This window comes from Hemitrygon akajei, chromosome 13, assembly GCF_048418815.1.
Source record: "Hemitrygon akajei chromosome 13, sHemAka1.3, whole genome shotgun sequence".
Lineage (NCBI taxonomy): Eukaryota > Metazoa > Chordata > Chondrichthyes > Myliobatiformes > Dasyatidae > Hemitrygon > Hemitrygon akajei.
Genome location: NC_133136.1, coordinates 74,848,424 through 74,867,473, shown reverse-complemented (window position 1 = coordinate 74,867,473; position 19,050 = coordinate 74,848,424). Strand labels below are relative to the sequence as shown.

The 19,050-nt window shown below is 42.0% G+C and overlaps 1 protein-coding gene across 1 annotated transcript in view; it reads right to left on the bottom strand.

Annotated features, from left to right (window-relative positions):
• The window catches only part of anapc4 (anaphase promoting complex subunit 4), an 89,917-nt gene that overhangs the window by 21,358 nt on the left and 49,509 nt on the right, over nt 1-19,050 (bottom strand). Inside the window, exons 17-19 of the mRNA XM_073064886.1 lie at nt 17,027-17,082; nt 6,691-6,737; nt 2,473-2,529 (exon numbers count right to left, since the gene is read on the bottom strand). Of these exons, the coding sequence (XP_072920987.1) occupies nt 2,473-2,529; nt 6,691-6,737; nt 17,027-17,082 (160 nt within the window). The remainder of the gene's footprint in view (nt 1-2,472; nt 2,530-6,690; nt 6,738-17,026; nt 17,083-19,050) is intronic.

Here is a 19,050-nt window from a genome sequence, read left to right as displayed (position 1 = left end):
TTACAGTTCCTGAGAAAGTGCACTGCAGACAGATAATAAGGCAGCAATAAGTATAGACAGAATCCATAGACGGGAGGCTGGTTTCTGTGACCTGTTCAGCTGCATTCATAACTCTCTGTAGTTTCTTCCAGTATTAGCAGAGCAGTTGCCATTCCAAGCTGTGATGCATCCAAACAGGATGCTTTCTATGGTGCATCAATACAAATTAGTGAGGGTCAAAGGGGACATGCCTTATTTCTTTAGTCACCTAAGGAATTATGAGACCCTGATATGTTTTCCTGGTTGTGCTATCTATGCAGTTGAACCAGCGCAGGCTATTAGTGATATTCATTCATAGGGAACTGAAGCTTTCAAAACTCTCAACCTCAGCACCATTTATGCAAACAGGAGCCTGGGCACTGCCTGCCTTCCTGAAGTCAATGATCAGCTCCTTTGTTTTGCTGATATTGATGGAAAGGTCATTGGCGTGACAACATGTCATTAAGCTCTTTATCTCCTTGCTGCACTTCAACTCATCATTATTTGAAATTCAGCTCAATACAGTGGTGTCACTACCAAGATTGTAGATGGAGTTAGAGCAGGCCACACAGTCATGATTGAATAGGGAGTAGAGTATGAGACTGAGTTCACAGCCATGTGGGGCATCAGTATAAGAGTAACTGGCGGAGGTGTTTCTGCCCATGCTTAAAGGTTGCTGTCTGGTGGTTAGGAGTCAACGATCCAGATTCATGGCTGACATGCTTATTGGGCTACAGGATATATTTTCTACTGTATGACAGTGGAAACTGCAGCAAGGCAAGAATTAACATAATGTCCAGGAAAGGATTGATTGCAGATAGAGTGAAGACAACCAGACTAAAAATGCCTCTGAAGAGCACATAAAAAAAATAATTAAAAGATCCAAAACACACACAACTAAGGGACAAATGCTTTACGATTTATTTTTAAACCTTGCATTGTGAATGGTGATTGATCTTGCAAGTAAGGAATTCAAACATATACAGTTAACCAAATGGCTAATATCCTTAACTGTTTGTCAATTCTGTATAAAAATAACAACAGCCAACAGGGCCATGCTGCTCTCATTGTGCACAAGTAAAATAAAGTATGATTGATGAATGAGTGAGTTTTCAGAGTCTATTTTATCTATGTTATATAAAATTTAAATTGAACACATCTGGACAACACTATACTCCAAGTAACACTGAAATCCAGTTGGATCACGAGGCTGAACATTATTCAGATGAAAGGGAAAACCATTCAACAGATTCACCATAACTCTCTGCTTGTTCGATATTCACGATTAGAATCCTATCAACAAAGGATGAAACTGGTCTGTGGAACTGATTGTTACAGATTGCTCTAGGGTAGCATTAGCTTTAATTATCAGTCAGGGCAATAATACTTAAAATGATTCCCACCCTTCACCTGAAAGGGATTATATTAACATCAAAAGCTCTTTTTCCCCCTCATCTGAAAGGACAAAGCTTCTTTGTAAGGTAAATGATGATGACTACTTCCTGAAAAGGGCATGCAGTATTATGTTTCCATCAATAAATTGTCAGACAACTGGCTTGAATCCAAGGCAATACAAACATATTTCTTTCAAACAAGCATTATGAAATAAAACCATAAAATGGTGAAAATGTTCAGCAGGACAGGTGACATGCATGTACTTTGCATTAGTTAATATTGGAATGACTGAAGCTAGGTCATAAACTGCTACTTTGCCACTATTTAGCCCCTCTTCCTGAAATTACTGGAGGCTAATTCAGACTATTCTGATATAGGCCTTGCACATTAAAAGGACTTCATACCCCCTTCTCCATTTGTCCACATCTTTGTATGACAGAAGCCCTGTATGAGCTCAATTGATGCTGAAACTCTAAAATGTATTTTTAACCTTCATTATATCAAAAACCTCTTCCCACTATTCACCTTCCTTAAACTCGTGCTCATGCAAAACTTTGCATTCTGTATCTTAACTCTCAGCACACATATCATCTTCGTGATCACTTGCACCCAATCCAATACTGTTTCAATTCCAAAATTCTTATCTACATTTTCAGATTCTTCAATAGACGTGTGCTTCTCTCTAACATACTTTAACTCCATATTCTTCCAAGATCTTGATGGTCCTTGATTTCTGGCTGCTTATGCAAACAATTATTAATCACATCACCACATCAGCTTCGCTTTCACTGTCTTTGCCCTAAAATCTCAGTTTTAGCACATTTCTTCAATTTAACATTCTCCTTACAATATGCTCCACTGATACAGTTTATCTGCCTTATACATTTTTATTTGGACTGGTATCAATTTTTAAAATCATGCTCCTGTGAAATGTTGAAAGCATGAGATAAATGTAAGCTCTTGCTACATTTGGAGCTTTCCTTTCCTTCTGATGGATATTGTCAATTGCTAGGTATATATGAAAAGTGAAAAAGGAAATAATTAATACTGAAAACTTACCTCTTTGAAGTGTTCAGACAGGAAATCAGCAACAAATGATACATCTCTGTGTGTCATCTGCATTTTGAAATGAAGTTGAAGTTATGAACAGATTGACATAAACCAAAGTTTCCATCTGATTTAATAAATAATTTAATTGTTCTGACAAACAACAGCCATTTCATTTTTAACCCTGAGATAGAAAAAGCTTCCTTTACTCTGTATTACTTGATACACTTAAAAAGAGGTTCAATTTCAGTTCAATTTGTATTTATTTTGGTTACAAACTATAACCAAAACTATAAAAAATTGTAATTAATATCTGCCAATTCTTTGCCCATTCCCCAATCTAAGTTCCTCTTCAGACATCCTGCTTCAACACTACCTGTCCATCAACTTATCTTCATAACGTCTACAAACTTAGTCACAAAGCCAGCAATTCCTTCATCCAAATCACTGACATGTAACGTGAAAAGATGCAGTCCCAACACCAACCCCTGTGACACAATACTAGTCAATGGTAGTGTTACGAAGGATGAACAGCTCTGATGGGCAGAAGGGTGCAAGGTTGCCCATGTCCCCCTCCCCTGGGAGAATTACGAACCGTTACTGTTGCCAGGCTTCAGAGAGAGAGAGAAAGAGATGGAACAAAACATACTGGGACTGGAACATTTGCTTCAGACAAGGGCGAGATAACACTGGGGGAGAGAGACCATATTATGACTCCTGTAAGAATCATGGCTCCGGAGAGGGCTGTTTACTTGGTACTATTCTGTTCATTAAAATTCCTCAGTGGACAGCCAGAGTGGGCTGGTTTGATGGGCTAAGCCATTCAAAACTGATTGACATCTGAGACCCCGTGAGTAGGGATAAAAGTGAGGTCTGGGGAGACACCCCTCAGACGCACCAAGAGACACACTAGTGAGCACTGTTTAAGTGTTGGAACCCACGAGAAAAGCGTGGGGCATCAGAGACCGAACGAAGGATCGGTCAATTTTAACTCACAGTGTTTATAGTGAGGCCGGTGGGGGCTTGTGTGTGTGTCCACCCTTGCCTGGGTGACAAGTCCACCATAGAAGAATGGTCTAGCTAAAGGACAGAGGGGTCATACCTGAATGGCCACAACACATCGACGGATCAAGATCGTAAAGGAAGGTTTGGCTGTCACTGTTTGATCTCTCTCTCTCTCTCCAACAATTACAACACATCGACCAACAACTACCTCAGCCTGTATGAACTGAACTGAACTTTATATTCACAGATGACAATTCATTATCCCCTAGACATCGATAGAGCTTGTTTATTATTGATTATTATTATACCCACACTTTTAGGTTTAGTATTGCTAATGTGTATTATCTGTATATTTGCATTGTTGATATTGATTTGTATATTTTTACTAATAAACACTGTTTTGAAAATAGTACCAGACTCCAACGGACACTTCTATCTTTGCTGGTAAGACACCCAGTTACGGGGTACGTAACAGTAGCTAATCAGAAAAGGTCCTATTTATTCCCACTCTTTGCTTCCTGCCAATCAGCCAATGCCCTATCCATTCCAGTACCTTTCTTTTAATACCATGGGTTCTTATCTTGTTAAGTAGCCTCATGTGCAGCACTTTGTCAAAGGTCTTTTGAAAATCGAAATAAACAACATCCATTAACTCTCCATTGTATATCTTGCCAGTTAGTTCCTTAAAGATTTTCAATAGATCTGTCAGGCAAGACTTCCCCTTGAAAAGACCATGCTTGCTTTGGCCCATTTAAGTCAGGCTAACTGCCCTATAATTTCCTTTCTTTTGACAGCGAGGAAGACTATCAAAGCTTGCAGTTGGATCTGGAAAAATGGGCTCAAAAATGGCAGATGAAATTTAATGCAGACAAGTGTGAAATGTTACACTTCCACAGGACCAACCTGAGCAGTAGGACTCTGAGGAGTGTGGCAGAACAAAGGGATCTGGGAATACAGCTCCATAATCCATTGAAAGTGGTGTTACATGTAGATAAGGTCGTAAAGAAAACTTTAGGCACTATGGGTACAAGGGTTGGGATGTTATGGTGAAATTGTATAAGACATTGCTGAGGCCTAATTTGGAGTTGTGTAGAGTTTTGGTCACCTACCTACAGGAAATATGTAAATACGATTGAAAGAGTACAGAGAAAAGTCATCGCCTTTTTTTTTACCGCAACTACTACCCCATAGAGCCATTTTCATGCGGTCCAACATCCACTCTCATCTCTCTTTTACTCTTTATATATCTGAAAAGTCTTTTTGTATTCTCTCTGATTGGCAAGCTTATCTTCATATTTCATCTTTTCCATCTTTATGGCTTTTTTGTTGTCTTCTGTTGCTTTTTAAAAGCTCCCTAATCCTCTAACTTCCAGCTTATTTTTGCAATACTATATGTCTCTCTTTTGTTTTTATGCCATCTTTGCCTTCCCTTGTCACTATGGTTGCTCATCCTCCCTCTGAATACTACTTCACCTTTGGGATGCATCTATCCTGTCCTTCTGAAATGCTCCCAGAAACTTCAGCCATTGCTGCTCTGCTATCATCCATGTTGTTGTTCCCTTCCAATCAACTTTGGCCAGCTCCTTTCTCATGCCTCAGTAATTCCCTTTACTCCAGTGTAATAATGATACAGCTGATTTTAGCTTCTCAAACTGCAATGTGAATCCCATGTTTTCACTGTCTCTAAGAGTTCTTTTACCTTAAGCTCATTAATCAAATTTGGTTCATTACACAACACCCAATCCAGAATAGTTGATCCACGAGTGGGCTCAACTACAATCTGCTCTAAAAAGCCATATCATAGGTATTCTGTAAATTCCCTCTTTTGGGTTACAGCACGAACCTGATTTTCCCAATCTACCTGCATATTGAAATCTCCCATGATTATTGCAACATTGCGCCTTTTTATATGCCTTTTCTATTTCCCATTATAATTTGTAGCCCACATCCTGGCCACTGTTCGGAGGCCTGTATACAGCTCTCATCAATGCTGTTTTACCCTTGCAGTTTCTTAATTATACCCACAAGGATTCTACATCTTAGAATTCCTATTCTAAGGAATTTATGCCATTTTTTACCAATAGAGCCACACCCTTTGCCTACCTGCCTGTCCTTTCAATACAGTGTGTATCCTTGGATGTTAAGCTCCCAACTATGATCTTCTTTCAGCCATGACTCATAAATGCCCACATCATCATGCCTATCAATCTCTAATTGTGCTACAAGATTATCTACCTTATTCTGTAAACTGCATGCATGCAAATATAACACCTTCAGTCCTGTATTCTTCACCCTTTATACCTTCCTCAGAAAAGATCCTAATGATCCAGAAGTCTGAAACCCTAGTCCCTGCAACAATTCTTCAGCCACTCATTTACCTGCCAAATTATCCTATTCCCCCCTCACAGCCATGTGGAACAGGTAGCAATCCAGAGCTTACTACCCTAGATTTCAACTTTCTGCTTACCTCCCCAACTTACTTACTTAGAACCACTGCCTGTGCTTAGCCAAACCTGTTGAGCCAAAGACTGACCACTCTAACTCTGGCCTAATCCAACAATGGCCGTTGCACTTACACCTTTTTATTGGCCCTGAGCTGACTAGCCTGGCTAAAAAAGCTGAAAGCACCGGAGCTCTTTTTTAAACCTCGTCCTGCGTCACCAACAAATGACACTGCAGTGTCTACAGCATGCTGAAAGCTCCAGAACTCTTAAAATCCTGCACTGCGGCACAACGAATGACCTTTCACGCTGATTGCACTTGAACTTGTGTAAGTGTGAGTGTTTTACTATCCGGCCATGATAGCATATTGATTTTGATTTTGTATTTAGTTACATTATTGTGTGACATTTATCTTCTAACAGCCCTGCCTTGCACTAAGTTTGTCTCTATTATTAATTGCTCCAAGGTTTCATGTACTCAGGTCTACAGTTTATTCTGTATACCTTACAGTGAAACTAGATTGATACACTGTCAGCACTGGATAAAGACTCCTTTTGATCTCTATGTAAAATATTCCTCTATATAGCTCCTCTGGAACATATTATTTTCACATATAGTCTCTAATTCTGTTTATTCAAGTAATTTCCTCAACTGTAGAGACAAAACTAAAACCAGAAAAAAATTAACTGAACTTTATAATGGAAGTTGGAAGTTGGCTTATTTTTTGTAATTATTCGAAAGGCCAACAGAATTCTGAAGCTCTAATGAACCACCATAATTTACCTTATTGAGCTCTGGCAAAACATGATCATCAGACATTCTCAACATTGCTAAAAAACAAAATTAAGAGATTATCATTGAAATAACTGATCTCATCTTAGATTATTATGAAACATAATAGAAATAGACATTGCTGGAAACACTCAACAGGTCAAACAACATGAGGAAAAAGGTAAGATTTCAGATCAACAATCTTCATCAGAAAGTTGCTTCCAGTATTTTCTGCTTCTATTTGAGAGTTCCAGTTATTTTTTAATGATGAAAGATAATTGTGAATACCGCCCCTTGAAACAAGAAGTTTAGCCAACTGTTAATAACCAGATGTATGGTCCTGAGCAACTCAATGCATAATATCTGCAAGAGGTGACTTCCAAAAGTTAAGTATGAGAAATAACCTTTGTCAACAGGACAGGATTTAACCAAATGTGTCACCAAGGAGTCATAATGAACAGAGGTAAGTAAACAGGGAACAATCAGAACATTCATCAGTGCTTTCAATACCAGACTTGGGCATGTACTTTTTTTTAAAAAATCAGTCATCAAACTACTTGAAAATGTGCTGCAAGATGCAGCCCTTATTATAGGCTCCTGGTGGATGCTATTACTCATATAATGGCAATTAATATGCATACTATTATTGCTACTTCTATGTGTTACACATGCTTCTATTTTTCGTAAATTCCTAAAGACATGCAAATAATATCCTCTTACAGTTAATGATGATTCCAGACTAAATATTATATTAAATTGATAATTAAAATGCTGGAAGGACTCAACAGTGCATTCAACAGCTGTGGAGAGAGATAAAGAACTAATGTTTTAATTCAATGAGGATTAATTCTGAAGAAAAATCATCACCTGAAGCATAGTCTGGCTCACTCCCCACAGACTCAACCTGACCTGAATAAGAACATAAGAAATAGAAGCAGGAGTAGGCCATCCGGCCCATCGAGCCTACCTCGTCATTTAATAAGATCATGGCTGATCTGTCCGTAAACTCAGCTCCATCTACCTGCCTTTTCCCCATAACCTTTAATTCCCTTACTACATAAAAACTTTTCTGGCTGTATCTTAAATATATTTAGTGAGGAAGCCTCAACTGCTTCCCTGGGCAGAGAATTCCACAGATCCACCACTCTCTGGGAAAAATAGTTTCTCCTCATCTCCATCTTCTCCCCTGAATCTTGAGGCAATGTCCCCTAGTTCTAGTCTCACCTACCAATGGAAACAACTTTCCTACTTCTATCTTATTTATCCCTTTCAAAATTTTGTATGTTTCTATAAGATTATCTTATAACTGATTATCTGTTATTTGTGAAGTGGGGTGCTGTGCCGTGTGCAATCATAATCAATTGAAAACGGACGTGGAAGCATGGAGAAACATTGGGAAATTCCAGGAAGACCTTCTTTGTTGCTGCTGCTGCTGTGAGGTCCGGAACTCTGCTGGGAAGAACAGACCCCCAGTCCTCGGGGTCACTTTGCCGATGGCCGTTGGCGGGGCCGTCTTAATACGCTCGACAGAGGATGGTGCTCGGAGAAGCTGTGCCAGAGGGGATGGTCATTGGCTTGGAGGTTCGAGGGACTCGGAGTCCTTTCGACGGACTCAGGTCGCTTTCGGTGTGTGCTCCGTCTGTGAGGCTGGTTTCGACGGAGCTTCCATTGTGTGCTGCGTCTGCGAGGCTGAGTCGGGCGGCGCCTTGGAAGTCCATAGCGGGGGTACTCCCATCTGCCGCCGGCGTGGGATGGCGAGTCTGTCGGGACCCTGGGGACTTGTGGAAACTGTGGTGATGTCTTTTGAACTTACAGTCCTTTAACATCTTGGACTATTTTTACTGTGCCCATAGTCTGTTTTTTTAAAATCAGTTATGCTATTGTTTGCACTGTTGTAACTATATGTTGCAATTATGTGGTTTTGTGCAGGTCTTGCAGCTTTAGTTTTTGGTCTTGTTTGTCTGGTGGCTTTGGAGCTCCTTTCCGGGGAACGTGCTAGACGGTAGCGCGATATTAATACGCAGCAGCCTCTCCAGACTCTGGATTGGGGATTGCCAAACATTACGTGGATTTTCTGGTGTAGTCTGTTTTGTCATACGCTTTTGTGATATCATTCTGGGGGAACGCTGTCTCATTTTCTAACTGCATTGCATTTGTGATTTCTAAATGACAATAAACTGAATCTGAATCTAAAGATCCCCTCTCATTCTTCTGAACTCCAGAGAGTATAGTCCCAGGTGACTCAATCTCTCCTCACAGGTTAACCCCCTCATCCCTGGAATCAACCTGGTGAACCTCCTCTGCACTGCCTCCAAAGCCAGTATATCCTTCCTCAAGTATGGAGACCAGAACTGCACACAGTACTCCAGGTGCGGCCTCACCAGTACCCTGTATAGTTGTAGCATGACCTCCCTGCTCTTGAATTCAATCCCTCTAGCAGTAAAGGCCAACATTCCTTTTGCCTTCTTAATAACCTGTTGTACCTGCAAGCCAACTTTTTGAGATTCATGACAAGCACTCCCAAGTCCCTCTGCACAACAGCATGCTGCAATCTTTCACCAGTTAAAGTTTAATTAGTTTCATTAATAGGACTAGATGTTACAATCCCTAAAGTTTCTGTACTGCACTTGACTTGAGTGGAAGTAGTTCTTAAAGATGACCACTAGATGATGTTACTACTGTTACGACACATCGTCAGTTGTGTACCTCGACATCACTGGGTGTTTCGGCCTTCTATCACAAGACACACTCAGCCGAGGCAGGCCCACCACAGGCTGGTCAGGCCTGGATGTGTGTCACATGGTTAATCTCTAGATGGTCACTTGGCAGCCCAGACAGCATCCCTTCTTTTCAGCCACAGCCAGTGACTGCTCATTTTGGCGGCATTAGCAAGTGCTTTGATTGCTTTCCTATGGGCCTGCCCTCTGACTCTACTTCCCTCAGCAGCCTTACGGTGGAACTGGCTACAAAGCCCCTGCACCCCACCTCAACTGGGTGCACTTTTACGTTCCAGCCTCGCTCCTCTGCTTCAACTGCAAGGTTGGCATGTCGCAGCCTTTTCCGTTCATAAGCCCCATCCACAGCGTCCTCCCAGGGGACTATCAGCTCAATGATAAAGAAGTGCCAACAGGAGTTGGACCAAAGGACCAGATCAGGCCGCAGGTTGGTTGTTGCAATTTCAGGTGGAAAGGTAAGTTTCTGGCCTAAATCCACACGCATTTCCCAGTCCCTGGCTGTACTCAGTGGGCATGAGTCGTGAGGCAAGGGTTAGCCTTGGTTTTTCCCCTCCCCAGATGAAGGATGGTAGTTGTGGGACCGTTGTCTGGGCATTGAGAACCCTGGCATTGGTGGTTACTCTCTTACACTCAAGTTCAGCTGCCAAACACCTCAGCACTTGGTTGTGTCGCCAGGTGTATTTGCCTTGTATTAGGCTGGTCTTGCAACTTACCAAGACGTGCTTGAGGGATGCCAGAACTGCACACAAAGGACAGGCTGGATCCTCTTCCAGCCAAAGGTTTAGGTTTGTAACAGAGGGCAGGACATCATAAGTTGCTCTGATGATAAAGCTCAATCTGTTTGACTCCATGCTCCACAGCTCACACCATGTGATATTCCTCCTCTCAACACCCTCCCACCTCATCCAGCAGCCTTGCTTGGCTTGGGATATTGCTTTGGCACATCTGGCTGCTTCTTCTTGGCGGCACACCTCCTCCACCACCAGGTTCCGGCGTTCAGTTGTAGTAGCCTTTTGTCAGGTAGGTTTCAATACTCCAAGGCCAAAAGCCTCCTCTGCCCTGTTGGACATAGCCCACTATGTCCTGGTGTCGGAGGGCAGCTTCTGCGTCCAGTACTGCTGTGGCTGGGGTCCACTTCTTCCCTGTTGCTACAGCAGGAGCAACGCCTCTTACGATTGGGTTCCAAGATTTTTTGAGTGTCATTTCCAGCCTTGTTTTGGCCCCTTTGTATTCCTCCAACAGGCTAGAAACTGGCAGAGAAAGGGCTCCGTTCCCATAAAGTCCTGTGCTGCTAAGGCATCTCGGTAACCCAAGCCACTTCCTCATATGTGAGTTCACCAGCCCCTCCAGCCGATTTGCATGAGACATCATGACCTCATAGATAGTAACTGGCCATATAAGTCTGGGCAGCAGTCCAAACTGAAAGCACCAAAGCTTCAACCTCCCTGGGAGAGCCGATTAGCTTGATTAGCTTGGGGCCACTGATTGTATCCTGCCTTAGTTGTTCCACCTGCTCAGTGTCTCTGAGGTCTGTGTTGTACCAACATACGAGGCTTTTGATGGGCTTCTCCAGGATAGTTGGTATTGGCTCAGCATTGATACAAAACCTTATGTCGGTGAGCCGATCTTTGACAACTGAGATACTGCGAGACTTACTGGGTTTGATCCCCATTTGTGCCCATTTGATGTTTCCCTGGAGTTTATCCAGCAGGCGTTTGGTATATGCTTTTGTTGTTATTGTGGTCATGTCATCCATATACGCCCTGATTGGAGGAAGATGCAGCCCATTCTTCAAGCGCTCCCCTCCGACCACCCATTGTGATGCTTGGATAATGAGCTCCATTGCCATGATAAATGCCAGAGGAGAGATGGTACAGCCCGCCGTTATGCCTATCTCAAGGTGCTGCCATGTGGTGGTATTATCTTGTGTTTTGACACAGAACTGCAGATCCTGGAAGTACACTTTGACCAGCTTTGTGATGCCCTCTGGAACCTGGAAAAAGTTGAGTGCTGCCCACAGAGTCTCGCGAGGCACCGACCCAAAGGCATTGGCAAGATCTAGGAAGACCACATGCAGGTCTTTCTTTTCTTTCTTGGCAGTTTGTATCTGGTGCCAGATGACATTTGCATGTTCCAGACATCCTAGGAAACCACGTATTCCTGCTTTCTGCACTGATGTGTTGACGAAGTTGTTGCTCTGAAAAAAGACTGAGAGTCTTTGAGCCACAACATCAAAGAAGATCTTTCCTTCCATATTTAGGAGACTGATCTGATGGAACTGGCTGATTGTTGAGGAATTCTTCTCTTTGGGAATTAGTATCCATCCCACCCTTTGCCATGCCTTAGGTATAATTCCTTCCCCCATGCCACCCTTCATTAGATTTCAAAGGTATTTCAGGATGCTGGGGTGTTCTTATAGAGCTTATATGGGACACCATTGGGCCCTGGAGCTGATGCTGATCTTGCTCGTTTAACTTTACTTCCCGCATCTCTCCATGTAGGGGACCTTACGTCCATCTGGTGCTCAGGTGGGTGGATTGATGGCATGTCATTCGGAATGGTGACTGGCTCATGCCTCTGGTTGTCAGAGTGGGTCTTCCTCAGGCACTCCTCCAGTTCCCTCACAGGAACTCTAAGGAGCCCGCTCTTCTCCTTGCCAAAGAGGCTTTTGACGAACTTGTAAGGGTCTCTGTAAAAGCTTGCCCTCGCCCATTCTTTCTACTTATGTTGTTTTCTCAAGCATTCTGCTCTTCGCAGCTTTGTCAAGCACTGCTTTATTTCTGCTTGTAATACCCTGAGTCCCTTCCTTTCTCCTTCTGTGGACACTGTTTCCTCAGCTGTCTCCTTTCTTTCACCAGTCTTTCGAATTCCTGCTGTCTCCTAGACTTAGGCTGGTCTGAAGGTTCCTTCTGTGTCCTCTGTTTTTTCACTCCAAATCTCTCTACCCCACAGCTGTATATGGTGTCTCCCCACTTCTCCAGTTTTCTTTCCACACTTCCCTTCAGTCCTTCTAGAAGATGGACTAGGTCTGTGTGATGATCTCCCACTCATTCTTCTGGCAGGATTTAGGACACAATATTTGGGGCTGTCATCCTTCCATCTTCCTTTCTGCTGCTGGCCGTGGCTGATTGGGCTCTGGACTCGTTTCCGTTGGTGGAAATGTGGTTGGTTGAGCTTCGCCTGGGGTGTGATAGTGTGGACTGTGGTGTCTGTCCTGCCACTGGGCTTCACTCGACTGATTTGATCTACCTCTTAGAAGGTAATGGTCAATGTGAGGCCCCTTGCCAAGCTCCCTCAAGCACTTTTTCCTGCCCTGGTGGATCTTAAGCCCCTTCTCTGATGTTACCTTTGTCCAGCCACAGATGCAGCATTGTAGTTTGTGTCCTACCGGCGCTGCTGCTCTGTCAAATGCCATGCTAGTTGTCTGTTTTGTCTTCATTTCCATTCCTAGGTCTGTTACCTTGTAGTCTGTCAGTGAGTCATCTTGCACCCCCGCTTTCACAGACTCAAGGGCTATTCTTCGTCTTGAAATAAATAATATTTTGCTCTTCTATTATTCCTTCCAAAGTGGATGATCTCGCATTTATCAACATTGTATTCCATCTGCCAGACCTTGGCCCACTCACTTAATCTATCTATATCCCTCTGCAGACTCTCCACATCCTCTGTACAATTTGATTTTCCACTCAGTTTAGTGTCATCAGCAAATTTCACTACGCTACACTCTATTCCCTCTTCCAAATCATCAATGTAAATGATAAACAGCTGCGGGCCCAGCACCGACCCCTGCGGCACCCCACTCACCGCTGACTGCCAATTGGAGAAACACCAATTGGTGTAGAAACTCTCTGCTTTCTATAGGTTAACCAATCCATTATCCATGCCAATACACTTCCTCTAACTCCATGCATCCGTATCTTATTTAAAAGTCTCTTGTGCGGCACTTTATCCAACGCCTTCTGAAAATCCAAGTATACAACATCCACCTGTTCCCCTCTATCCACTGCACTCAATATGTCCTCAAAGAACTCCAGTAAGTTTGTCAAACAGGATCTGCCCTTTCTGAATCCATGCTGCGTCTGTCTAATGGAACCACTTCTTTCTAAATGTTTCGCTATTTCTTCTTTAATGGCAGCTTCAAGCATTTTCCCGACTACAGATGTTAAGCTAACTGGCCTATAATTGCCCTTCTTAACAGATTAGGGGAGCTAGGGCTTTACTCTTTGGAGAGAAGGAGGATGAGAGGAGACATGATAGAGGTATACAAGATATTAAGAGGAATAGATAGAGTGGACAGCCAGCACCCCTTTCCCAGGGCACCACTGCTCAATACAAGAGGATATGGCTTTAAGGTAAGGGGAGGGAAGTTCAAGGGGGATATTAGAGGAAGGTTTTTTACTCAGAGAGTGGTTGGTGCGTGGAATGCACTGCCTGATTCAGTGGTGGAGGCAGATACACTAGTGAAATTTAAGAGACTACTACACAGATATATGGAGGAATTTAAGGTGGGGGGTTATATGGGAAGCAGGCTTTAAGTTTTGGCACAACATTGTGGGTCGAAGGGCCTGTACTGTGCTGTACTATTCTATGTTCTTTTGCCTACATCCTTTTAAAAAAAGTGGCATGACATTTGCTGTCTTCCAGTCCGCCGGGACCTGCCCAGAGTTTAGAGAGTTTTGATAAATGATTACCAACGCATCTACTATAACCTCCGACAATTCCTTCAGCACCCTGGGATGCATCCCATCAGGACCAGGGGACTTATCTACCTTTAGGCCCTCTAGTTTGCTCATCACTATCTCTTTAGTGACAGTGATTTTATCAAAGTCCTCACCTCCCATTTCGTCCATAACATCCTTCTTTGGCATATTACATGTGTCCTCCACAGTGAAGACCAACACAAAATAGTCATCCAATGCCTCAGCCATTTCCTTATTACTCAATATCAATTTCTCCTTCTTGTCTTCCAAGGGACTTACGTTGACTTTAGCCACCCTCTTCCACTTTAAATATTTATAAAGACTTTTGCTATCTGTTTTTATATATTTTATGCTAATTTACTTTCGTACTCTATCTTCCCTTTCCTTATTTCTTGTTTAGTTGTTCTCTGTTGCTTTTCGAAGTTTTCCCAATCCTCCAGTCCCCCACTACTCTTTGCGACTTTGTACATGAGCTTTTAATTTGATACTATCTTTCACTTCCTTAGTTATCCAAGGCTGGCTCTCCCCACACTTACTGTCCTTACTTTTGACTGGAATATACTTCTGTTGAGCACTGTGAAAAATCTCTGGAAGTAGTCCACTGTTCCTCAACTGTCCTACTAAATAGCCTGTGCTTCCAATCCACATTTGCCAACTCCTCCCTCATCCTGTTGTAGTCTCCCTTGTTCAAGCATAATACCCTAGTTTTAGGTCTAACTATTTCATCCTCCATCTGTATGCGAAATTCAATTATACTATGATCACTCTTTCCAAGAGGATCCCTGACTACAAGATCGTTAATTTTACCTGTCTCAGTGCACAGGACTAGATCTAAGATAGTATTTTCCCTTGTAGGTTCACTAACATGCTGCTCAAGAAAGCCATCACGGACATATTCTATGAAGTCCTCCTCAACACTTCCTTGACCAACCTGATTCACCCAATCTATGTGAAAGTTAAAATCCCCCAAGACAACTGCCCTTCCATTTTTACAAGCCTCAGTTATTTCTTGGTTAATCGCCTCTGCCACTGCAATATTTTTATTAGGTGGCCTATGGACAACACCCACCAGTGATCTTTTTTTCCTTTACTATTCTTAATCTCTACCCAGATGGACTCAACATTCTGTTCCGTAGATCTTATATCATCTCTCACAATCACCCTGATCTCATCCTTAATTAAGAGCACCACCCCACCTCCTCTGCCTTCCTACCTAACTTTCCATATTACCTGATACACTTGGATATTTAATTCCCAGTCATCTCCACCTTCCAACCAGCTTTCTGTAATGGCCACCACATCATATGCCTTGATAATGATCTGTGCCACAAGTTCACTAACCTTGTTTCTAAAACTGCGGGCATTTAGATAAAGTGCGCTTTGTCCTTTTAGAATCTAGTGACCTATGCAATTTTTGCTTTTTACTTTTATGCACTCTACTCTTACTTTTTTCTTCACTAACTCTAGCTTTGGTCTCTGCATCACTTCCCTCTCTTTTCTGTGTGGGTTCCCATCCCCCTGCCATATTGCCATATTAGTTTAAAGCCTCCCCAACAGCACTAGCAAACAATTTCCCTAGGACATTGATCCTGGCCCTGCCCAGACGTAGACCGTCTGGATGGTACTGGTCCCACCTCCCCCAGAAGCAATTCCAATACCCCAAGAATCTGAAACCCTCCCTCCTGCACCACCGCTCAAACCACATATTCATTCTAGCTATCCTGCTATTCCAACTCTGGCTAGCACGTGGCACTAGTAATAATCCTGAGATGATTACCTTTGAGGTCCTTCTCTTTAATTTATCTCCTAGCTCCCTAAATTCAGGTTGTAGGACCTCATCCCGTTTTCTTCCCATATCGTTAGTACCTAACTAGCTGCTCACCCTCCCCTTTCAGAATGCCCTGCAGCCTCTTCAAGACATCTGACTCTTACACCCAGGAAGAAACACACCATATGGGAGTCTCATTTGCGGCCACAGAAGCTCCTCTCTATTCCCCTTACCATGGAATCCCCTACCACAACAGCTCCGCCATTCTTTTTCTTGCCCTCATGCGCAGCAGAGCCACCCACGGTGCCATGATCCTGGCTACTGCTGCCTTCATCTGATGAGCCATCTCCCCCAACAGACTCCAAAGTGGTACATCTGTCTTGGAGCGAGATGACCGCAGGAGACTCCTGTACTACCTTCCTGCTACTACTCTTCCTGTTGGTCACCTATTCCCCATCTTTCCTTCGATCCTTAAACTACGGTGTGACCAACTCTCTAAATGTGCTATCCACAACATTCTCTGGTCTCGGATGCTCCAAATTGAGTCCAAATAGTGCCGCCATGCGGTCTATCAGGAGCTGCAGTTGGACACATTTCCTGCACATGTAGTCTTCAGGGACACTGTCAGCCTTCCCGAGTTCCCACATGTCACAGGAGGAGCATGGCACGGGAGAAAGGGAAGAGCCCGCTGGGGAAGCTGAAGACTGGTATCTGTGAATCAGTTCTTCGCTGAAGCCCGGTTTGAGCAACTCTGCTACCCTCTCACTCCGCTGCCCGCTGTATATGGTGCTCTTCTTTTTAAACTCTTCCCGCTCTCTACTTGCCAAATTCAGCAATTTTGCACTGAGTGGATATTTGAACAGACATAATAAAATTCTATACAATCATTTTTAAAAGCAAGTCTATAATCAACTTCTATCAATTTCTATTTTTATATTTAACATTAAATATATATTTATCTGGCTAAATAACCATCATAATCCAAATATCATGCTTGACTTTGTCCAAAGTAGTGTTAATAATAGTGAATTTCATTATCTTGTTAATTGGACCTAAGCTACCTTATAGAAATGAAACAACATTCAAAATTGAACATACACTAGATAGAACTAAGAATGTATCTAATAAAATTAGATTTTCTTCACCTGCATATAGCCATCGGAAAAATGCCTTGAAGCTTTTCATACTACTGTCTATAACCCTGAAATAGAACAAATTATTTTAGTAATGAAATCATTGTTTTTCTTAATAGCTATATTTAAGGCAAAACTAATATTTTCCTTGGTGTGCCACAACCCAGCATGGATAATTGCAATGAAGACAAAAGTTTTCATTATCAGTAACGGATAAAAGTGTCTTTTAGGTGGATAGATAGATATGTGAACATGTTATTGCAGAACAGACTCATTCATGTAAAATCTCAAATGATTTTATAAATTTTCTAAACATGTTGGTAACTGAGAATGGGTCAACTCAGTGAAGTATTATAAAACATTTACTTCCATTTAGTTCAGAATTCATATTTGGTTTAATGGGCAGTCTCCAGTTATTCATATTATATCACTGTATTGGTTGGGAGGTTTTGATGGGCAAAGCAATGAGAAAAGCTTTGCCTTGGTTCAAAGGTTTCCTCTACAATTTTTAATGCCTCCGATATTCAGAAATATTAATAATTAAGTAAGAATCACATTGATAATGAAAGAGAATAAAACTTTAACCAAACCCCTTTTACATTGGACTGCAAATGCCTATGTGACTATTTCTTAAAATTTAATGTCATGGAACTTGTGGTGCAATAACTGTGAAGCTATCAATATTAAATATATTAAGCTATTTAGGTACACATAGTCAATGAACTGCTGGAATCAGGGAATAGTTTTCCAAGTTGCTCTGCTCAACAGGAAATTTACTGTATCAATATCTTGTTTACATACTAAAGAACAAGAAGCACTAGATATGTTCATTCTTATCCTTTTTTTTTAAAAGAGCAATGTCTTCGGTTGCTAGATATTTGAATTAGGAAAAAAATCTTTTCCCTTCTGATCCTTTTAATCCATTCCATCTTCTACTTTTTTTCCCAATCTACAGATGACTCAACTGTTTCAATTGACCTGGTTCAGATTTTGTATGCCTCTTAATGTTTTCCCTCTGACTGGTTAAAGAACTGCACAGTTGGTTGATCCAACTACACAACAATTCTCCTTTGTCTATCATTTTGTTATTTCCTCAAAGAATACCAACAGATTTGACAGGCAAGATTTTCTCCTAAGGAAACCATACTGACTTTGGCTTATTTTATCATATGCTTCCAGATACCCCAAAACCTCATCCTTAACAATCAACTCCAACATATTGTCAACCACTGAGGTCAGGTTAATTGGCCTATAATCCAGTGATTCTTGAAAGATCATTACTAATGCCTCCACAATCTCTTCAGCTACCTCTTTCAGAACCCCAGGGTTCAGTCCGTCTGGTCCAGGCAACTTATCTAACTTATCTACCTTCAGACCTTTCAGTTTCCCAAGCATCTTCTCTCCAGTAATGGCAACTTCACACACTTCTGTACCCTGACACTCTTGAACTTCTGGCATACTGCTAGTGTCTTTCACAGTGAAGACTGATGCAGAATACTACTTATTCAGTTTGTCCGCCATTTCCTTCTCCCCCATTACTACCTCACCAGCATTATTTCCTAGTGGCCCAATATCCGCTCTCGCATCTCTTTATACATATTTTTAAAGAAATTGGTATCTTCATTGAAGTACTGGCTAGCTTAACTTGGCATTTCATTTTTTCCCTCCTTTTGGCTTTTTTAAGATGCCTTCTGTTGGTTTTTAAAACCTTCCAAATCCTCTAACTTCCCACCACAGGCTTTGACTTTCCGTCAGCCATGGTTGCGTCATCCTGCCTTTAGAATGTATCTGTCCTGTGCCTTCCGAATTGCTGCCAGAAGCTCTAACAATTGCTGCTCTGCTGTCATTCCTGCTAGTGTCCTCTTCCAATTAACTTTGGTCTGCTTTTCCCTCATGCCTCTTTAATTCTCTTTACTATACAGACATACCTTATTGATCCTGAGGGAAACTGGGTTTCGTTACAGTCTCACCAACCAAGAATAGGTAGAAATATAGCAATATAAAAACCATAAATAATTAAATAATAAGTAATTTAT